This window comes from Euleptes europaea, chromosome 6, assembly GCF_029931775.1.
Source record: "Euleptes europaea isolate rEulEur1 chromosome 6, rEulEur1.hap1, whole genome shotgun sequence".
In the NCBI taxonomy this organism is placed as follows: domain Eukaryota; kingdom Metazoa; phylum Chordata; class Lepidosauria; order Squamata; family Sphaerodactylidae; genus Euleptes; species Euleptes europaea.
In genome coordinates, this window is record NC_079317.1 from 102,349,495 (window position 1) to 102,373,518 (window position 24,024).

The 24,024-nt window shown below is 42.0% G+C and overlaps 1 protein-coding gene across 1 annotated transcript in view; it reads right to left on the minus strand.

Annotated features, from left to right (window-relative positions):
• Nucleotides 1–19,665, minus strand: part of LOC130479614 (olfactory receptor 10V1-like) — a 31,373-nt gene extending 11,708 nt beyond the window's left edge. The window contains exon 1 of the mRNA XM_056852009.1: nucleotides 18,734–19,665. Within this exon, the coding sequence (XP_056707987.1) occupies nucleotides 18,734–19,665 (932 nt within the window). The remainder of the gene's footprint in view (nucleotides 1–18,733) is intronic.
• Between the last annotated feature and the right edge of the window lie 4,359 nt (nucleotides 19,666–24,024).

The window sequence follows — 24,024 nt, forward strand, 5'->3', positions numbered from 1 at the left end:
TCTTCCAGGTCATTCCACTGCTGACCTAAGAGTGGCAGTCCTCACACAAAGGTGAAAATGCACGGGAGGTTTTGCCTTGGGTTTGCCGCTCTCTAGATGCACATTTTCCCCATCTGAATGTTCAAAACTCTGCATGAGGGCTTATTTTTGTGTTTTGAGAATTTGGCTGGGGAAAATGTGCATTTAGAGAGCAGCAAATCCAAGGCAAAACCTCCCATACGTTTTCGCCCAAAGAAATTTCACCTTCTGACTAGGATAAAAGGACAGATTTCCACTTCTGTTCTACTGTGTCTGATGCAGTAAGCTTTGACTCTCGAAAGCCCACGCCATGAAACTCTTGTTGGTCTCTAAGGGGCTCCTGGACTCAGATCTGTTTTACTGCAGACCAACACCGATACCCTCTGAAATTATAATGTCTTGTTGTTGACTTTTTGGAAAGTAAACCGCTACTCATTAAAGGATCTTTATGATTCAACAAATGTTTTCAAAAATTACCCAGGTTGTTTAATCACCTGTTGTTGTTCTTTATCATGCACAGATGACCACTAGGAAAACTCAGAGGAATGCTGAGGAAACATTGGTGGAGGAATGTATGTCAGTGTAAGTATTATCTTGATTGTTTCCACCAAAGCAGTTTTGTACTACAGTACATTATTCAGTTGAAACAAAAAGATAGCAAAATGATGTGGAATTTATTTGCATCAGCATCATGCACTAAACAGTTTAGTGACAATACTGTAAGTACACGTATGCTGAACTCCAAACATTAAAGAAAAATACCCAAACTTCCTATTTCCAATGTCCCTCTCCTAGAGGACAATGTGTACAGTGCAAACTGTATATTGATGATTTCCTAAACCACTAGCATGTACATCCTTGGTACTTTCAATAATGGTTCAGTACGCTAAGGTGTCTGCTGGGAAGTTTACAGGCAGGATTCTTTATGATGATGTTATTTCTTACCTCCATTCAGTGCCTAACACTCCTGAACAAGAAGAAACTGGACCTTCCAATTGAAGCAATCCGGCTCCTGAAAAAAAAACCCATTGCACCGGAAGACCCTGGAAGACCCTGTGCAGCTCAGAAGAGCCAGGCATAGAGGGACATGTATGGCCTTTAAGGTGTAGCAGACAAAACGATGGCTCAGTCTCAGAAAAACGATGCTCAGCATATGGGGGCAAAAAGGCATCATATGCAGCTGATTCAACAATGTGCACATGAGGACAGGGAGATGCTCCAGCAAGCTGCCTCAGCTGCCATACTGAAGTTATGGATAACTATTTTCAAGCTGTATCTCTGCTCACTGAACTCTTGCAGAGGAAACTAGCCAATCCTCCCCAGTGCACAGAGGTGGAACAAACAGGTGTTCATGTTAATCAGCAGGACAACAATCCTGCACCCCCAGCACAGGTAACCTCAGAATTGGAAAACAAAGGAGGAGAAATGCAGGAGGCTGCCCGAGGGAGAGACTTTCACCCTCATCGAATCCTGTGTCCTGAATGTGGACAGTATTAGCTGATTCAGAAGTGCACAGATCACCTGAAAACAGAAGAAAGGTTTTTTGTTTTGTTTTTTAAATGGCTCGCCCCCGCTTTGAAAATGGGACACAAGCGGCTTTGATCAAAAAGGTTTTTTTAAAAAAATCCGTTAGCAGCCAGGAGCCAAAATGGTTGTGTCTGAAATGACACAAAAAATCCATTAGCAATCGGCAGCTAAAATGGATTACAAAGGCTGTTTGAAAGGGGCTCACGCTGCTAGCGCAAATACTAGTAGAGCAGCACTCTGAACAGATATAAATGTACTGGATATGCCTTCTTGGTATGACTCTGGACTCTTGCCACCATGTTGTTGTGGCATTCTGACAGCCCTAGGCTACCCTGGTATACCAGGCAAGGTGTTCAAGACTGGAGCAAGTGTGCAGAGATGGACCACTGCAGTATAGCCTGAAACAAAAGGGGTCTCCGGGCATGCATCTTATGTGCCAAGCCACAGAACCGACTGGGCAAGTTCTGGCTTGTTTGCCTGTTTCCCCTTGGGAGGACATCTGGTGTAACGTGGAAAGAAAAGGACAAAAGACAGACTTCTTCAGCATTTGTTTAGCTCTCTCCTGCAGCACATAAGGCACACCTCCGCAATCTCATTGGAGACAGAACTCCATTCAGAAAATCAGGATGGACACAAATAAACTCATCAAGTTGCTAGCCAAGCCCCCTGACTCATCCTGGCAGATAGTTTCTCAGACCTCTCAGACCTCAGATCTAAAAATCTATAGCCAATGCTCAGGGGTGCTTAGCCCAAAATACCTAGGCATTGGTTCTTGTAGGTTATCCGGGCTGTGTGACCGTGGTCTTGGAATTTTCTTTCCTGACGTTTCGCCAGCAGCTGTGGCCGGCATCTTCAGAGGAGTAACACTGAAGGACAGTGTCTCTCAGTGTCAAGTGTGTAGGAAGAGTCAGAGAGGGGTTGGGTTTGAGCTGAGTACTGTCCTGCAGAAGTAATGTGCTAATCATTGTCCTGTAAGTATCAAGATAATGTACTAATGAGGGTGTGGTATGGTTAATACGGAAGTTTACATCGGGACCACAAAACGCAGCATACAAACAAGGATAAAAGAACATGAAAGATACTGCAGACATGGCCAACCTGAGAAATCAGCAGTGGCTGAACATGGACTGACCCAAACAGGACACAGGGTCTTATTCCAAGACACTGAAAGACTGGACAATTCTACCAACTATTTTTTCAGATTGCACAGAGAAGCCATTGAAATTCATAAACATCAGCACAACTTTAACAGAAAAGAAGAGAGTTTAAGAATGAATAAGGCTTGGCTTCCTGCCCTGAAAAACCTCCAGACTAACAAAGGCTACAGTCAACAATAGCCATGCAGATTAGTTTTGGATTTCACACATTAACATATCACTTCAGGATACAATGGTTCCATATTAATATACCACACCCTCATTAGTACATTATCTTGATACTTACAGGACAATGATTAGCACATTACTTCTGCAGGACAGTACTCAGCTCAAACCCAACCCCTCTCTGACTCTTCCTACACACTTGACACTGAGAGACACTGTCCTTCAGTGTTACTCCTCTGAAGATGCCGGCCACAGCTGCGGGCGAAACGTCAGGAAAGAAAATACCAAGACCACGGTTACACAGCCCAGATAGCCTACAAGAACCGATGAACTCTGACCGTGAAAGCCTTCGACAATACCTAGGCATTGTTTCTGATTTACCTCACCTCCTGTTCTTTTCTCCCTCCTACTCCTAAACTTATCATGAACAATCAGACCTTTTGTCCACTGGCAATGACAGGCTATTACCAGACATTGCCAGGTGTGGTGAAATCTTACCTCCAACTAGTCTTTGGGGTATAAATATCTCCCCGTTCGCCATGGCAAATTGCTAGTGTTTTTGCTTGGATCCAAAAACGTGAGCCCTGTACTTGTGTGTACGGTCCTCCTCTGGTCGTTACTTGCTCCATGGAGCTGCCTCTGTCTGGACCTTGCTCCCTGGATTGGTAAATATACTTTCCCCCTGGAACCTCGAATCCTTTTGACCACACCCTCCTACCTTTATTTTCCTAGCTCTGTATGTATCAGGACTGGTGTGTTTTCCTGTGAATGTGTATACAAATTTGATTATTTTTAATAAAATCCTTACAATTTACAAAAGCTTCTTTATTGGAACCTTTTCCACTGATGTGCTCATCCATGTAAAATGTGGTTCAAAGATTCTCCATGCCCACCTCTCGCAAAGCTCTACCAGTATCCTAGCTAATTTCCCCCAGTAAAATGAAACCCCTCTAATTGGCATAACGATGTATCAAATATCTATTTTGAGCTCTGAGATTCAACAATATACATTCTGGGGTGGAACAATACAAAAAGCTTTTGATCTTATTGTTGGATTGTCCTGGACTGGCTTTTAAATTTTTTTTGTAAGTGAAGTGAATGTTAATATGTCTTTGTGGGCACAGACAGGTTAGATGCTGACATAATTTTTTCAGTCATTCGTGAGAATAGTTTGTGCTAGAGCTTTGAAATGGAAATATTGTGTCCGATAACCGATAAACAAAAACATACACAGCAGCCTAAGCCTTTTCTAGAGGTATTTAGGAGGTGCTATGAGACTGTTTTATTTGCCAGGGATTTTAATGGGTGGAAGCTGAAGAGAGGGGGATTACTAAGGGGTTTATTTTATATTTTAGATCTGAGTTTGTAAACTGCAGTGAACCATGGGGAAAGGTGGGATATAATATCGTTGAAGGCTTTCCCGGTCAGAGTTCATCGGTTCTTGTAGGCTATCCGAGCTGTGTGACCGGATAGCCTACCAAGTGACCGGATAGCCTACCAAGACCACGGTCACACAGCCCAGATAGCCTACAAGAACCGGCGGGATATAATATTTTAATAAAGAAATAAAGATGTGGGTTTCTGGTTCACAGTTGTAGCCACTGCTGACTCTATCCATCAGGCAACAAACCTTGTTACGGGAGTATTTCTAGATGTACAGTATGACTGGCATCTGTCAGTTGAAATGTGTGGTCTGGAGTGCCACTGCTTCCAGGACAGTAACAAAGCAATGAACTCATTCAGTCTCTAAGATGTCAGCATTTACATCCCAGACAACATGATGACAGTAAATTCTGCTCCAGCCATCGTTTTCTTTTAAAGATGAAATATAATTTTAAAATTAGTTCAAAGACTGCCCCTAAATTAGAGATACCAGAATTCCAAGTAATCTTTCAGGTCATAATCTAAATAACTCTAAGACTTTTCTTCTGTTTGGATAACTTTCTTATTATTTTCTTTAAATTCAAACTAATGTTATTCCTCTTGGGCTTTATGGATAATGCTATGTGAAAAGTTGTTTTGAAGACTAAAGTTTTCTTTTTTCTATTAAGGCTGTTAATCTGAAGATCAAGTACCTTGGAGACTTGTTAAAACAACTAGATCCCTTATGAGACATACACAAATTAACATAATTCTCTAATGATTATGAATGACGCTTTTGGACTTTACAGGTTTATGCATCAAAGAGACTTGATTCTCTAAAGAAAATGTTTGCCCATGCAGGGAGCCAATTATCTCTCTGGGCCAAGAGTCTCACAGATTTAGGTTCTAATTCTCATGGCAAATGCCCAAGTGGTAATGCCCTTAGAGAACTGCGTTGTAAGTTACTAAAGTTTAAATTCACATAAAGCATCTCTGACCTTAATCACTTTCAACCTCAGTTCTCTTTCTACAAACAAAACAGTTTAGCTCAATGTGTAGAGCAGTTGGCTTGTACATAGAAGAACTTGATTCAAATCTTACCTTGCAGGTGTTTTAACCACGGACCAAAAGTTATACTTATAGGCATTCCCACACATGCTTTCCCAAAACTCTGTTTTGGATCTTGAGTCTTTGAATGTACAAGTACGGATTGGAGTGATATTCCTCCAAGAAAGGAAATAGGCATGTGCATTTATCTACAATGATTTTATTACTAAAAGTGGAGAAAGTAAAGGCAAGAAGGCAAGCAATTTAACAGCTGGTTATAAAACACTTTGTCAAATAGAAATTAACTTGCAGTGAAAAACTTTGGTAGATACAAATCAAGCAGTTCCTACGTAGTGTCTTTAGTAGTTAAGATACCCAGGTCTTGGAAGCTAAGCAGGGTCAGCCCTGGTTAGTATTTGGATGGGAGAACACCAAGGAATTCCAGGGTTGCTATGCAGAGGGAAGGCACTGACAAACTACCTCTGTTAGTTTCTTGCCTTGAAAACTCTACAGGATTACCGTGGGTTAGCTGTGGCTTGATGGAACATAACACACACAAACGTATGAAGATGACTCCTATTGAGATGAACTGTAGGTCCATCTAGCTCAGTATTATCTGCTGTCACTAGTAGCAGCTCTACAGGGTCTCAGGCAAAGAAAAGCCTTTCCTACCATCTGCTTTCCAAGAGCCTTTAACTGGAGATGCCAGGAATTGCTTGGGACCATTCCACTACTGATAATACTCTATGTGCTCCCACCTTTCTCTGTAGCATGTGGTTTGCTTGAATCATTTGGAGGTGTTTCCTCCACTGATCCTTTCCCACAGTGCAGTTTTACTTGCTCCCTGCTTTTGGTATATTCTAGTCCTTGAGCTTGTTTGGAGGTACAAGCAGGGGAGCGCAGGTGTTGTATACCCTTGACAGAAGAATGGTGTACTCCTTCTATCTGGGATTGTCATCCTCTTCCACCGAGCACACAGCTCTGAGAGGGAAGCACATGGAGCAGTGAGGGATGTAGGGGACACCCACTGTAATGTATGCAATAAACCTAGAGAGTTAAACGGGAACAGGAGAAACCCAGAACTGATAGTCCTATTGGATCGCAGTTTGAACCCACCAATTAGAGCACGGGAGGGGGGAAAGCACGGGCTATCTGAGGGCATAAAAGTAGGGCGAGGGGTCTTTGTTCTCAATTCGCCATTACAGGTTCCTGTAATAAAGATGTTGTACCCTGACTCAGTCTCTCTCATCGTGTTCCACTCACGCTACACAATACTGGCGACGAGGATGGGATCCTGAGAGAGTGAACCTTTTTTCCCCATTTAAGAAGAGTCATTAGCTATGGAGCTGCTAGGACCGCCCAAGAAACTGTGTTCACCCTTTCCCACCCGGACCGTGGAGAAACGTATTCCCTCTGTACTACAAGAGGGCTGAGGGCGGAAGTGTTGACAATGGAGGGGTTAAAGGGGGCAGGGCCAGAGTGCGTGGGGACGAGTTCTTAGCCAGTGTGTCCTCATTTCATCGCTACAGGCGGAGGTAGAAGAAGGCAGAAGCCGGCTGTAGAATCCAGCCCCGACCATGCGGAGCCGGAGCAACTATGGCGTGCGGCTGGACGGCTACGCCCGGCTGGTACAACAGACCATCCTGTGTCATCAGGTGGGTGAGTGCGCCAATGGTTGGATGCCTGCCTGCTTGCCCGCATGGGGGGGGGGGTCTTCTGGGCAGCTGCCTGCTTGGGGCTTGGTCGGTACCCCCTCTCCCTTCTGGTTCTTTCCCCTCTAAGTCCTGCAAAAGACATGTAGGGCAGGAAAGTGCTGGATCGGGGTATTACTGGACCAGGCTCCTTCACCTACAAGCCCTGAGCGGCTTGCCACTCACTCCGTCTTGTGTTTGCTGCGCTGCCTGAATCTCTCGGGCCCAGATGGGGATGACAGACCTCAAAAGCGAGTCGCTCTAGAGGGCTATGATAATAGAAGTGGATGGCATGGTTATTTGTGGTATAACAAAATTAAGATCCATGCATCATTTCAGCAACATATGGTTAAATCTTCTTGTAAAGAAAAGCAGCCTTGCTCTTCTTCTGGTCACCAAACATTGGTTCAGGCTGCGGCCTTCAATGCTTTGATATCAAGACTCTGGGAGCTGATGACCACATCAGCTCTCTCGCAAACCATTCCAGTGGGAAACCATTTCCATTTCCCGTGGGAAACCACTTAAGTTTGGGGGAAAGGTGTGGAGTGCCACCTCCACTTCAAAGCACCTCCATTTCAAAGCCTTCCTTTTGTAAATCAGCTATCTGTTCTTTTGGTGACAATTCTGTTAGAAGCCTGACATCTCAAAAGCTTGAAAGAGCCCAGATGTTTTGCATTGCTGCAGAAATGCAAATACATCCTTAACTTCAAAAGGCCTAGAGGTGTCATGCCAACAAGCTTACTGCGTTCTCAACTATCCGATTGGGTGAATGGCCACCACCTGACGAGATTGGAGAGATACATATGGACCCTGTTCTGAACCAAAAAACCATGAAGCCTGGGGGGGACACATGCTGGCCATGTCCCCAAGCTATCATCACCTTTTGACAACCATGAGGGGCTGACACTCTGCGTGTTAGGACCAAACCTTGTTCTGGGTAACTATAAATCAACTAAAGCCTTGCCTTTGTAACTCTCTTGGAAACTTTGCCTATTTTGCCTGAAACTTAAGAATTACTGTGAAGTTAGAGATTGCTAAGATTTCTTGTTTTATGCTGCCTACCTCACGAATATATTTTTCCTTTCTGTAACGAGCACATTTTATTAAAATAAACTTATAGATTTTATATTGAAGTCTGAGAAACCTTTCTGGGGCTCAGGGCTAAATCTGAGTGTCTGAGTGAGGGTGAGTGTATGTGAAAACCACCTACCCTAGTGTTTTGTGGCAACAAGCCTCCCTTGGCAGAAGCTCTACTCTGCAGGGACGGTTTTTGCCTCTTTTGACTTTTGTGAAACTGGCTGGGGGAAGAGCCGTTCTCAGCTCATTCCTGGAGAAGCCGGCCTTTTGGAATTGAGAGCTGGTGGCAATATACCTGTACTGCACTCAAAGGGGGAATCCTGGAGCTCAGTAAGGGATTTGGGTTTTCTTAGGAAAACATTTGGTGACTTTGAACTAAAGAGGAACCGGCCTGCTGGAGAGCAGACCGGGTCTCCTCGACACTTCTCTTTACAGAATATGGACTAGATATAAACATCTTTCCTTTTATCCCTTAGAAGCTCCTTGATCAATTGATCTTGAGCAGCATATATCTAGTGTTGGAGGGATATAAGGACTGAAACAAATCTTGCCACTGACAATGTCGCCTTGGGGTCCCTATCACTTAGTAAAAAAGGCATTATGTCAGTCACAGAGGCATTGAATTTGTATATTAAAAGGGGGGAAATATAGTGCAATCAAAGTTCCTCGTAAAAGCGGCATTCCAAAAGGGCATGGGCTAATGAGTCAATAGAGCCAGAAGAGCAAGGGCAGATCCTGTCTGAGTAGGGTATATTCAGAATTCTGCCCTGCATTACCATAGAAGGGTTAGCATTCAATCTAGCCAAGCAAAAAGCTCTACAGAGACGAGGAGTTGTTAGATAATATGTATAGGCAGGCAGACCACGTGGAGGGGGTATTCCGAAGAACTGGGATGAACAGACACGACGAGCACGAAAAGTAGTGCTGTTATAATCGAGCTCTTTAATGCGCTTTTTAATTTTGGTGAAAGCTTCAGTTTTCCCAAGATCTGATAACATATCCTGCGAGAAGCCCAACAACGCCAGTTTCTCATCTAAGATTTTTTGCCATGAGGATTTAAAAGGGTCATGCTTCAGAGAAGCTAGGAACCCCTCAGTGCTAAAGCACAGTTTAAGGTGTAGTTTAAAGGCGGCCAACCACGCCCTAGCTTCAAGTGACATTTGGCCAAACTCGGAACGAAGAGTAACGCCAGCAACACATCGAGGGGCATTTAGGAGTTTTCGTAAGCACTGAAGCAGTGGACGATCTATAGATTCATTGATGACTGTAATCCAGATGGCAACACCAAAGAGGATAATTGGGGTAATTTTCAGGTTAAAAACCTGAATAGCCCCTGGAATATATTTGCCACCTTTGGTGTGAAAAAAATTGACAATAGCACCAACCCCAGGTTTAATTTTGTTGGACACTGCTTTTTGATGGGCATTCCAATTTAGGTTATGGGAAAACAGAATGCCAAGGTAAACAAACTCCTTGACTTGGTCAACCTCAAAGCCATCTAATAACCAACGAAAAAGAGGCATTTTCTCCTCTTAGTGAAGATCATAATCTTAGATTTATGATGGTTTATTTTAAGACCTTCCCTAGAGCAGTACTCAGAAAAAGTTTGCAAAGATCTTTTCAAACCAATTCTTGTGCGGGACAGGAGAACTGCATCGTCAGCATAGAGTAGAATCGGGGTGGGATGACTTGCAAGCTTTGGGGGGTGGCAAAACTCTGAGAAATTGGTTGCCATTTCATTCAGGTATAGATTAAACAAGAGAGGAGCAAGGAGGCAACCTTGTCTAACTCCCTTGACCAGCTCAAAGGGCTCGGTTAGTTCTCCTTGGTTGCCACAGTGAACCTGAGCTGTGAGGCCGGTATGAAATTGCTGAATAAGCCATAAACATCTGTTAGAACCAAAGACTCCACTGTGGATTTCACCACAAGAAATGTTAACCTTGCGCCCACATAGACCTGCTCAATTTTTATCTTACCAAGATCTTTTGAAATGGGATGGTACAAAATGTTCACTTAAAGAATATGAAGAAGTTAAAGAGTCATTGAACTGGTTACAGTATCATCAAATTAACTCAGTTTATTTGCAGGATTTAAAAACAGGATTTTCCAGTACTAAATCAATTCTTCAGAAACTCTTGTTGGATACTGGTGACCATTTAATATCTAAAATGTATAAACTCCTACTAGAACTTTATTGTGAACAAGATCGAATAAAACCTAACATGATTCGTTGGGCACAAATGTTGGGACATGATATAATGTTGCAGAAGTGGGAAAAACTGTGGACAAAAGACTTGAAGTTAATATCTTCGCAACTGTTAAGAGAAAATGTATATAAAATGATGTACAAATGGTATTTAACACCAAAGAAACTGGCAAAGACATTTCCCTCAATGTCACCAAATTGTTGGAAATGTAAGAAAGAAATTGGTTCCTTTCATCATATTTGGTGGACTTGTGAAAAAGCCAAGATATTTTGGGAAATGATATATGAGGAAATAAGGTTAATTTTACAACAAAATATACTTAAAACACCTGAAATGATGCTACTAAGTATGATACCGGACAGTATTTTGACTCATAGAACTTTCTTGATATATGCCACCACAGCTGCACAGTTGATATATGCAGCAAAACGGAAGACTGATGAGATACCGGAAAAAAGCGACTGGATACACAAGATGATGGAATTGATGGAGATGGCGAAACTTACTGCTTATATTAATCAGACTGACAATGTACAATTTTTGGGGGAGTGGGAGGTGTGGAGAATTTATTGTGAAAAAATACTTTTCAATGAGTCATTTTAAAGGATACTCTTTGATTTAATCCCTCACATTTATTTGGTATAGTGAAAATATTAGGATGATTACAGGTATATTAATTAGATAAAATTAGATACTTATAAAGTAACTGAGCAGGGGGATTAAACTGTTAGCAAAAGTATATACAATTTAATTATGGACAGAAGAGAGTGAAGGGAAAGTCAATTATGTTTTGTTATTTCTTAGATTAGGAACTTTTATAGATTCAACTTTATATTGTTAAGTATTAATGGAAAATGATTTATGATGTATAAAGTGAGAAAACAATAAAAACTTTATTAAAAAAAAGCGAGTCGCTCTATGTGGCAGACACTTTGAGCTGTCTCTAGTTGTGCCTCTTGGCTAAATGTTTGACCAAATATAACGGTAATTTTTAAGTTGATAATTTTGTATGGCCTGCAAATGATGTTATAAATATCCCAATGGCTCTTTGCAGCAAAAAGGTTCCCTACCCCTGCCTTAGACATCCTGTGAGAAACTGCAATCAAGCCTGGCTTCTGCTGGTCACTACACTCAATACTACATCGTATTGGATGCTAGAACCAAGGGATCAAGGTTCAGATATATTTCTCATAAATTATTCCTACTTATTGTGAGTTTTTAGGGTAGGTTGGGATTTTAGAGCTACGCTAGGCATCATGAGGAGCAGGTGGCTGCCACCAAGAACAGCAGCCTCACGTCTCCATCTAATGCCGTGATATATTATCATGCTCAGAGTTGTCACAGCCTTTGACCTATAGGCCATATAAAGCATGTAGAATTGTATAAATTTGTAGAATGTGTTATTTTGGAATCAGTGTTATTTTGGAATCATTGAGTTTTTATTGAAATCGATTTAGAGGTTTGTCTTTCTCTAGTAAAGGCTGGAGAAGGCACGGAGTGCCTTGATCTATATCATGGCTGGTCAGGCAAAAGACCTTTTCCTATAGTATTCATGGGGAAGGCAAGGGATGCTTTCATTCCATTTAAAGGTTCTGTCTGTCTTTCTCTTGCCTCATTAAAGCAGTTTTTGGCTGTCTCTCTATCTGACACTGTAGAGACCTTGAAAATATGCCAGAAATGTAAGAATGTAGGCTTTAACTAACATTCAATCTTGATGGATTTTCAACCTCATTTTGGTGTGCCTTTTAACCTCAAGGTCATGTCTCATTCACAGTCCAGTGAAAAGTGTCTAAGAGATGCCTCACTGAGAATATTGAAATGGTATTAATTCATAGATCATAAGTATTAAATATAGTTAAATAAACTCAATACATAAACAAACTTAGGAACTGAACAGTGTTATAGCAAGATATGTAACAATAGTTTCTTATTGTTTGTTTTAAGAGAAGAAACATGGTAAAGCATACTTATAGAAATGTTATGTATTTTGTATAAAGATAAATAATCCTGAGATTAGAATCTCTACAAATATATGAGGGGTAGTTAATACCCTGGAGGGTAGGGTCAGAGTTCAGAATGACCTCGGTAGACTGGAGAGCTGGGCCATAAGCAATAAAATGGATTTCAGTAGGGAGAAGTGTAAAGTACTTCACCTAGGCAGAAACAACATAAGGCACAGGTACAGGATGGGAGATAGTTGGCTTGACAACAGTACATGTGAAAGAGATCTGGGAGTCTTAGTGGACCATAAACTGAACATGAGTCAACAGTGTGATATGGCAGCTAAGAAGGCCAATGCAATTCTGGGCTGCATCAATAGGAGTATTGTGTCTAGATCAAGGGAAGTAATACTACCACTGTATTCTGCATTGGTCAGACCTCACTTGGAATACTGTGTCCAGTTTTGGGCTCCACAATTTAAGAAGGATGTTGACAAGTTGGAGCGTGTCCAGAGGAGGGCGACCAGAATGGTCAAAGGTCTAGAATCCATGCCCTATGAGGAGAGGCTTAAGGAGTTGGGTTTGTTTAGTTTGGAGAAGAGAAGGTTGAGGGGAGACATGATAGCCATGTTTAAATATTTGAAGGAATGTCATGTTGATGAGGGAACTAGCTTGTTCTCTGTTGCTCCAGAGACTAGGACACGAAGGAATGGATTTATACTAATAGAAAAGCGATTCCACCTAAACATTAGGAAGAACTTTCTGATGGTGAGGGCTGTTCGACGGTGGAATGTGCTGCCTCGGAGGGTGGTGGAGTCCCCGTCTTAGGAGGTCTTTAAGCAGAGGCTAGATGGCCATCTGTCGGGAGTGCTTTGATTGTGGGATCCTGCATGGCGGGGGGAGGGTTGGGGTCACTGGGGACATGGGGGAGGTAGTTGTTAATTTCCTGCATTGTGCAGGGGGTTGGACTAGATGACCCTGGTGGTACCTTCCAACTCTATGATTCTATGATATTAAGGTTACAATGTATGATTATTTGATGTTGATATTAGACCGTTAAAAACAATAGTGATTGTCAATGCTAATAGTGGATGGTATCAAGTCAAGCCACAGACAGTCACAGTCACAGACAGCCACAGACAGTTTTGGCTGGAAGAGGAAGTCCTTATATGGGAGTCAGCATAAGGCTGACTCTGGTCAGCCTGAGGAGTACTCTAGTCATCCAACTCCTGTTATTTAATTAATATTGGAGACGCATAAATATGAGTGCAGAAAGGCAGAGAAGTTAGATCTCCCCAGCCTTTGGGCTGGGGGGGGTCTCAGAAATCTCTTTATGCCTTGTGTGGACTGAAGGGTCTCAGATTTCCCTAGCCCTTGAGTTGGGAGGTCTGAGAGATCTCTCTGGCCCTTGCGCAGGTTAGGGGTTCTCACAGAGAACACATAGACTCTGTCCTTGCATGGACTGAGGATTCTTAGAGATTTTTCTAGTCTTTGCATAGACTAGAGTTTCTCAGAGACTTCTCCAACAAATGGAGGGTCTCAGAACTCTCCAACATCTGGAGGATCTTAGAGATCTACCCAGTTCTAGCATAGACTGGGGACTCTCAAGTCTAGTCCATAAGGACTAGAGAGTTTCACAGAAGACATGAATGGATAAAGTTTGTCTACTAACTTTCTTACTTATATTCTAGATATTGGAATCAAGATACTTTTAACTAAATCAGATTTTTGTAACTGTTTTATTTTCTAAATGAAATATTTTTACTGTTTCATTTTAAGGTTTGAAACTAATATAGAGATTTAATATAGAGATTGCTTAAAACTTATAACGATGTTTAAGACTTACAATGTCTGAACTTTTCTAACATTTTAAAGACTTTGTATCCATATGTTAAAGACTTTACATACATACAGTACATATACATATATATTTCGTTTGAAGCTATACAATAAAAAGACTTACGTAATTATGTCCTGCTTATTAGGTGATTAACTGAATAAGATAACATACCACTTCTCAGGAAGGGGTTGATTCTAAGAGCATAATCACTGAAAGGTAATGACCTGCTTCAGAGTTTTACTGTCCTCTCTGCTTTACTGGCTGCCACTGCAGTGGGGGCTTTGACCAAATGATCATGCTTTATTTTACTAGAAGTTATGGGAGAGACACAAACAGGAGATGGAAGGTTCTTCTGGATGGCAGTTATACATTCCTCATAACAGCTAACTTGGCCTTTGGGGGGGGGAATCAAATTGTGAACAAGGGGGTCAAGCTGGACCCCCAAGGAATGGCTGGGGGCATGGACACATCCACCTGGAAAGGGTTAAATTGGTGGCTAGGGTATGACTGGAGGGTCATCATGTGGGGCTCAGCTGGGTAATCGGGGTTGCAGCCTTAACTGGGGAAGGTATCCCTTTGGGCTGGAGACAACGCTAGGGTTGGAGGAGGGTTGGTGCCCTTCCTTACCCATCCAATCACCTGCAGATTTTAGGCTGAAATTTGAGGGTGATCATGGAGAGGAGTTGGGAGAAATGGAAATAGGAGGACTCGGTGGCATGTACAAGGAAAGAAACCAAGCAGCTGGAACAGGGAGTGAGGAAACTTGTCTGCAAACAACGGTTGTACGAGCATTCAAGAGTATGAGTTGGAACTTACCTGGCTTGCTTTTCATTGCTGGAGGGATGGACTGGTGACCCCTGCCCAGCCTTTTATTTAACCCCACCCTTTCTTTCCCCTAATAGTGGCCCAAGAAAGACCCTGGAACTATGCAAATTAATAAGGAAATGTTTGGTTTCAGGGAAAAATAAAAAAAAGAAGTGCACCAAATTTCAAAAGAGCCCAAGAACAGCCCTGCTAAATCAGACCATCTAGGCCAGCACTCTTGCTTCACATTGTGGCTAAGTAGTTGCCCTAGAGAGCCAACAAACATGACACAGAGGCCAAGGCCTTCCCTTTATGTTGCCTCCTAGTGCTGATATTGGATGTTTACTGCTTCTGGATGCAGAGGTTCTCTTTACTCTCCACGGGCAGTAACCATTGATGAAACTCTCCTCCATGAATCTGCCCAATCCCCCTTTTGAGCCATGTATGCTATGTTATTTCTTCTATATTTGAAACGCTTGTGTTTGCCTAAGCCTTTTTGTCTCTGTTATTTTCACTCTTGTTTCTGTTAGGGTGAAAGGAGTCAAGTGCATCTAATCTTGGGAAGGATTTTGGATTATTGACACGGAAAAACTTCTTGGAAAACACCCTGGGGAGTGCTTCAAGAAAGTTTGGGTCTATACAGAATGCAACACCATTGGAAAATACTGGAAGCCATTGTTTCATAGGGAATAATAAATTGAATCTATGCTTTACTTTTAAATGTACATGAATCATCAGAGAGATTTATAAATAAATGGATTATCCCAGGAAAGAACTAGAATTGTAACTGGTCTAAAGTAACCTCTCTGCTGATACCTGATCTAAGAAAGAAATTTTGAAAAGTCAGTAGCAGTGGTAGCTAACTCCCTATAGATCAGGTCAAGTTTACAGAAATGCGCAAGAATATTATTTGCACTGTGGAAATGAACATGCTGATTTTACATGTAACTTGAATTTGTCCCAAGATTAGACCCTCTGCAGTGAGAAATAGAACGGGTTATATTCTACATTTTAATCCTAAAGTGATCCTGCTTGGTTATTTGCAGGTTACAGTAAATATCTCTAGGGCTGCCGACAGGCCTGGAGAAAAATGTCCTGTCCCTTTAACAGAGGCTTAATGAGATGTTATTGACCAGATGATATTATTTACCTTCATGCCATGAAAAGCTTCAACTGCTCATTTCAACACATTAAGCCTCTATTAAAGGACCAGGATATTCTTTTCATGCCTGTTGGCAACTCTAAATTAGTGGTGAATTTATTAACTATTGCTAAAGTGCTTGTGGCTTGGAGGGTGGAGCGGATCCTCCTTCCTTGACAGACTGGGTTAGAAGAGTTTGGTGAACTGCTATTATGTCTACATTGAAATGATAAAAAATTGGAAGGGGAATGTTTGCAGAAAAATTATTCTATGTACTGACCATTGAAAGACCAGCCTTCAGGACAATTTCAATCATTTATTTCATTTATTTTATTATCAAGAACACTAGAAATTACAATCAAGTTCAATATTACAGATATGAAAATAATTATTGTCGAAGGCTTTCACGGTCAGAGTTCATTGGTTCTTGTAGGTTATCCGGGCTGTGTGACCGTGGTCTTGGTATTTTCTTTTCTGACGTTTCGCCAGCAGCTGTGGCAGGCATCTTCAGAGGAGTAACACTGAAGGACAGTGTCTCTCAGTGTCAAGTGTGTAGGAAGAGTAATATATAGTCAGAAAGGGGTTGGGTTTGATCTGAAGCATTGTCCTGCAGACTAACAAAGACTACAGTTCACAATAGCCATGTGGATTAGCTTTGGATTTCACACATTAACAGATCACGTCAGGATACAATGGTTCCACATTAACATATCACACCCTCATTAGCACATTATCTTGATACTTACAGGACAATGATTAGCACATTACCTTGGATACTTTTTGCAGGACAATGATTCAGCTCAAACCCAACCCCTTTCTGACTATATATTACTCTTCCTACACACTTGACACTGAGAGACACTGTCCTTCAGTGTTACTCCTCTGAAGATGCCTGCCACAGCTGCGGGCGAAACGTCAGGAAAGAAAATACCAAGACCACTGTCACACAGCCCGGATAACCTACAAGAACCAATGAAAATAATTATCTTTGAAGAACAAAAGATTGTGATACTCTCAACTTTTAGTGGGATTCATCATTTTGTATTTCTTGTTTTTGCATTTAATCATCAACGTCATCATCTGCATTTCTGTCTTTCACACCAACAGCAGGAGCAAGGCTTGAAAGTGGCATGCGAAACTGACCTATCTAGGGGTTTTCAGCAAGTACAGTTTTTCCCTTCCCTTCATGACTAGCTGCCCCTGTGCCTAAACACTCTTCTACATAATTGTTGAAACAAAGTACAGAAGCCCTCCTTGGTTCTCCTCCACACAGTGTCCAGGTGCCCTCTAACACCTGCCAATGTGTTTCCTGGTATCCACTTGCTTCTTGACTCTTGGAGATAAAATCCAAAGGGTCTTGAAGGAACAGGGAAAAACAAGAACCGAGGAGCTTTGGCTCACTCCCTGCCATGATTTGGCCACAGAGTCTCTTATGGCTCTGAATTTGGAACCTCTCCCTGTGGCCCTGAAGGGACTGAACCGTCCACTTTTCTTTGAAAACCAAATTACATGTTACCCAAGAAATGCAGTGATGATAGTCAAATGACATACTCAGATCAGAAAAAGCCACTTCCAGTGAGTTGAACAGGAACAGAAAAGCAGGGCACCATTTCTCCACTCCAAATTGCTCCCCAGTTTGGAAGAGAGTCAAATGCATGTTTACATTCAGTTAAAACTCACAGGTGGAAATCAGGAAAGGGGAGGTATTTGGAGCAGAGAAATGGCAGGTAGGAAAAACATGGTGCCCCTTCCCCCTCTTAAGGTGGTCACTAGAAGAGCTCCAAGATAAGGAACACATTGCAAGAAAGACCAGAAGAAAATGTGTCAGAATATAAACAGTACTTGATAAGAATATATAATCCTTGTAATATATTAAGAAGAATTAACTTCTGCAATTAATGTGCATCTCTTCTCTCGCATTAGTATTTCTATCAATACTCAATAAGAAACAGTTCTTGAAATAAGGTGGCCAGGCTACTGCTGCTGCTCAAGCATTCCTGGTCACCCCTACCAGATATGTCTCTTTCTGGGGCGTAAATGATACACCAGGTACTGTTGTGTGTATTTTTATGCATCATGTGATTTAGGCCTGAGGCATGTCTCAGTCTTTGATCTTCCGGGGTGGGGGATGTATTTGAACCTTGATCCCTTGGCTCTAGCATACAACATGGTGTGGTATCAAACCAGGGTCTGGGACACCCAGGTCCTAATCCCCACTCTGCCGTGGAAGCTTGCTTTGTGACTTTGGGCCAGTCACAAACCCTCAGCCTAACCAACCTCACAGGGTTGTTGAATACTTTGGCGTCCTCTTCCATGCTTGCAATGAGGGTGGGGGGAGGAGGAGCTCAGCGGCAACATTTTCATAGCAGGGCTTAGCTCTGACTCCCTCCTTGCATTGGCTGCAGGAAGAGTATGCACATGGACCCTCTCCCTGTGGTCACCCTTCTTTTCCCCTTTGAGCTAGAGCAAAGGGGTTTTTGCTTGGTTTCAGTGTTGTTCCAGGTCAAAGGCGAAAAGTACAAGAAGCCCAGAAGTCATGCTCTGAATGAACATGACATCATGCTCAAAAAGGGGGTGGGGGCAGGCCATCCAGCTAGCCTTACAGGGAAATATCTTTGGGTGGAAGTTTGCATGGAGGCCAAGTTGACCTTGTGGGCCACCAATTCGCTATCCCTGTTGTGTACCACTGGTGTCATTCTTCCGTTTGTGGTTCTAATGGAGAGCCCTTCTGTTTCCTAATTATAGACTAAATGCTACCTTTTTTCTGGGAAAGCACTTTTCATGGCTCTGATAAGTGCATCCTTTAATTCCTTGTTCCTCATGCTGTAAATCAAAGGATTCAGCAAAGGAGTAACAAAGGTGTAGACCACAGATACTATTCGACCTTCTTCTGGGGAGTAACTGGAGCTGGGGCGTAAATATATGAAACTGCAGCAGCCATACTGTAACAGGACAACCATTAAATGGGATGAACATGTAGAGAAGGCTCGTTGGCGGCCTTCTGCAGAGCTGATATGCAAGATGGATACCACAATGAAAGTGTATGAGATACAGATTAGAAGGAAGGGTACCGTTAGGACTATGACACTAACTATGAAGAGAGCTGTCTGGTGTACATGTGTGTCACTACAAGCCAATTTCAGGATGGCTGGAATGTCACAGAAAAAGTGATTGATTTCATTACTGCCACAGAACGGCAGGCGGAAGATAAGAATGGTCAACTGTAAGGACAACATGAACCCCAGCAGCAAGGACGCAGCTACAAGGCCTGTACAAACCTTTTTGCTCATGATAAGCACATAGTGTAGTGGATGGCAAATTGCCACATATCGATCATAAGCCATGACGGCCAACAGGACACAGTCCGCCCCTCCCAAGAAGACAAAGAAGAACATCTGGGTTCCACAACCACTTAAGGAGATTATGGCATTTTTCTGGGATAGAAGGTTAACTAGGGCCAAGGGAGCAATAACAGAAGAGTAACAGATCTCCAGAGCCGCCAGGATGGCCAAGAAAAAATACATGGGGGTATGGAGGGAGTGGTTGACATGAACAATGAGCACCACGGTGGCATTTCCAAGGAGGCTGAGTATGTACAGGATCAGGAAGAACAGAAAAATGATCAACTGTGTCTCAGGCAGGGTTGAGAAGGGACGGAAATGGAACTCAGTTTGGTTTCCATGCCCCATAGAACTTGCAAATGGAACCTGAAAAACAATGAAATGCAGAGAAAAGGAATTATTCATTTTGTAACCTGGCATCCTAGATGAAAGTATCTGTAGAAGCCCTTTTCCATAGTAAAATTCTGTGTAGAGCATTAAGAAGATCCCAAGTTTTCTCTGGAGGATTGGGATGTTCAATACTCCAGAAAAACTTCAACTGGTGATACACAGCAGAAAATGTTCCCCTGCATCTTGCAGTTTCCCCAGCATCATCTCCCCCCCTCCCCTGCGTCAATGCTTCCCAATGGAATGAATGTGAGAATGATCCTGCAACAAAATCATGCAGCTAAAATGGCTTGCCTGGTGAAATAAGTAATGCAGTAAATGCTTGCCTGAATATATGGAGGATTGTCATATCCATCATGTCCTGGATCCCACCTTGTCCACAGGTCTAATGTTTTAAACAATTGTATGGCAAGGAGACATTTAGGAATTGCAGAGCCTCCTGTCACTATCACACTTGAACACTGTTAGAACAGTACACGAACACTGCAATTTCTGGTGCGCTGTACGCATGCAAGGATAGGCCTGGCTCTTGTGGCAGTACATATGATGTGTGTGTGTGATAAGTGCCATCAAGTCGCTTCTGACTCATGGCAACCCTATGAATCAATGTCCTCCAAAATGTCCTGTCTTTGACTGCCTTGCTCAGATCATGCAAATTGAGGGCTGTGGCTTCCTTTATTGAGTCCATCCATCTCTTGTTGGGTCTTCCTCTTTTCATGCTGCCCTCAACCTTTCCAAGCATAATTGTCTTTTCCAATATCTCTTGTCTTCTCATAATGTGACCAAAGTACGATAGCCTCAGTTTAGTCATTTTAGCTTCTAGGGTCAGTTCAGGCTTGATTTGATCTAGAACCCACTGATTTGTTTTTTTGGTCGTCCACGATATCCATTAACACTCTCCTCCAACACCACATTTCAAAAGAATCTACTTTCTTCCTATCAGCTTTCTTCAATGTCCAGCTTTCACACCCATACATAATAATAGGGAATACGATGGCATGAATTAACACGATCTTGGTTGGCAGTGACACATCCTTACACTTCAGAATCTTTTCCAGCTCTTTCATGGCTGCCCTTCCCAGTCTCAATCGCCTTCTGATTTCATGTGATATGGAAAGACAAATAGCATTTCTCCCTTTCTTAAAGCTCTTTCGTGGGCAGAAGCAAATCTAAACATCTATTAATCATCCTTTTCTTTTTATTCTTGTCTAAGGAAGAAAGGGAGATGGGACACATATGTTTGTCAGATATGGTCTCAACAAAACTGTAAGGTAGTGAGAATTAAGTTCCACTGCTATAGCTTTCCCTGACACACTTCTTTTCTTGTTAATGTTATTCTTTTCAAATGCACCATAAATTATGCAAAGCCCTAATCTTTTAACTTTGTGTGCATGTAGAATACTGTCAAGTCTCAGCCGACTTATGGAGACTCCCATAGGTTTTTCAAGGCAAGAGACTAACAGGTGGTTTGCCATTGCCTTCCTCTGCATAGCAACCCAGGTATTCCTTGGTGGTCTCCCATCCAAGTACTAACCAGGGCCGACCCTGCTTAGCTTTTAAGATCTAATGAGATCAGGCTAGCCTGGGCTATCCAGGTAAGGGCAACCTTTTAATTTACATAAGAACAAATCACTGAGTAAATTAATATAAGGCAGTAAAAGTTGCAGAATAGGAAGTTCTTAAGTGATTTTCCTGAGAGTAAGCCCCAATGAATAACATGAGACTTACTTCTGAGCAGACCTGCTTAGGATTGCTCCCTAAATAAAACACATAGCTTTGTATCACATCTCCTGTCCTTCCAAGCAAATATTAAGACCTGTTTGATGTGGGCTCAGTTACTACCTGACACCTATTTTTGCTGTTGTTATTTATTTATAAATTTTGTCAGCACTGCTTTGATGTGTATATGGTGGCTTCACCGATGTCAGAATTTTATTACCATTGTTTTGTTGTATTAATATGATTGCATTGTTTTATTGTATTAATATGATTGCAAGCTGCCTTTCATGCTCTTTCATGAGAAAGGCATGATATACATCTACTAAACAAACATTACAAATCCAAACACAGATTCTTCACTTTTAAGAAATATGTTGGAATTCTTGGCCTTGCTAAACACTTCTCAATAGAAATAGGCTTTCAATTACTAATAAACCTTGTAAGTGCATCTTTTTCATTGCCCATATTATTAAAATCAGAGGATTGTCTAGTACGGGATTGAGTTAATGCTGAATGATTGCTGTGGCAAAATTCTTAAGAAAACACTACATACGCTGAGCTCCAGTTTGAGTGTACTCTATAATTAGGGTTGCCAACCTCCAGGTGGGGGGGGTCTCCTGAAATTATAACTGATTTCCAGGCTACAGAGATCACTTGCCCTGGAGAAAACGCCAGCTTTAAAGGGAAGACTCTGTGGTATACCATAGATTCTAGGTGAAATCCCTCCCCAATTCTCCCCATCACAGCCCCCCCCCCAAAAAAAATCTCTAGGAGTTTCCCAGGCCATAGTTGGCTCTGCTGTCTCTTGTTCATAGCCATAACATATTTGAACATTTAAAAAGTATTTGGCCAGATTTACACAATATGCCAGAAGAGCACTAGGATTAGAAAGCTCTGAGATAGGGCACATGCACTTTAGCGTGGCTTCTGGGGTACCCGTTCGGGTATCTTCCAAGCGTTCTGAAGAAAGGCAGACTATAATGTGTAGAATTGAGTTGAGGAAGGGAGGAAGATGTAGCAGAACAAGCTCAGTTTGGCAAGGTACAGTCAGCTCTATTAAAACAAGAGGAGACTTGTAGAACAATACTCAAATAATTGGTTCTTGTAGGTTATCCGGGCTGTGTGACCGAGGTCTTGGTACAGATCACACACAGCCCGGATAACCTACAAGAACCAATGAACTCTGACCGTGAAAGCCTTTGACAATACTCAAATCCATCAATCACAACTACAAATGAAAACCAAAACAGGCAACTTGGTGGTTTTTTTTAAACATGGTTTTTAAGTACAGCACTGGCAACTGTAGCTCTTGGAAATGATAATCCGGAAGCACTCAAAGGGTACCTTTACTATTTCAGCATCCTTAGTGATGCATTCTTGACGGCTTTCTTCCACTTTCTGTCCTGTATCAGTTACATTTGGATGTGCATATAAAAAGTAATAATGTGTAAAAATTCCCTAAAGGGATAAAGGACAAATAAGAAATGGCTTCGGGATAACAAAAACAGTAAAAGTGATGGGCATACGTTTTGTTTTGTATCTATATGAGCTGGGGTTTGCCTTCTCAGCTCGTCTTCTAGTTTAGCCTAAAAGGAGATCAATTATAGAGTCACAGAGTTAGAAAGCATAAGGGATTGTGATTATAAGTTGCTTTGAGACTCTTCAAGGTAGAGAAAAGTGGAGTATAAAAACCAAAAAGACTGAAAGATGACAAGCACTCCCTCCATTTCAAGTATGGATTGTTAAATAATAGTTTGTAAGCAAAAGGAGCTGCTTTGAGCTCCCTTGAATGGTGAGAAGACGGGAGAAGTATTTTAATAAATTAATCTATAAATACAGTAAAAGAAATTGAAGTTATTACAAATGATGAGGGATGAATGATAAAATGTTTTACCTTTTTTTTAAGGGATCCATTTGTAGTTGTTGAAAACCCCATTTTGATTACTCTGTCAAGGACCTGATTGAGTCCAAATTCCTGGGTACACAGAATCTATTTTTTTTTACATTATTAAAACTTATATTTTAAAAACGAGAGAACAGGGAACTGTGAGAGGGAACTTGACCAATGCTGATTGCTAGGTTTGTGGTTACTTCAAGGCTCCAGGCTGAAAAGACAATGGAAGGATTACAAAGAACCCAAGAAAAAGCAAGAACTCACCAGGGTGTCCCTGCAGGGTTGTACTGTAAAAGTGGGTCTGCAAATGCGGTTGCTCATCTGCTCATCAGCCAGAAAGGGAAAGAGAAATCATGATGACAAAGAAAAGGAAGCAAAGATGACCCCTGGCTTCCTATATTGGGGTGGGGGGGGGCACCGCACTTTTGGAAGACCCTCCAAAACGTCTTGATATATAGCCTGCCTAGTCCCTTAGGGGAGTGACAGGGGTTTTTTGTTTGTTTGTTTGTTCTCCTCTGAAGTTTGGGAGATTTGTCTTCAGGCACACACCTGATAGGAAAGTGAATTCTCTTGGGGTATAGTGAAGAATGTGGCGGAAGGAGAGGCTTGAAGGCACCTGGTGATGAAAAGTCAAGTCCAAATACAAACTCAGTCTACAAATATATGGCATGATTCCTGAGCTAACAAAATAGTAACCTGCATGCGTA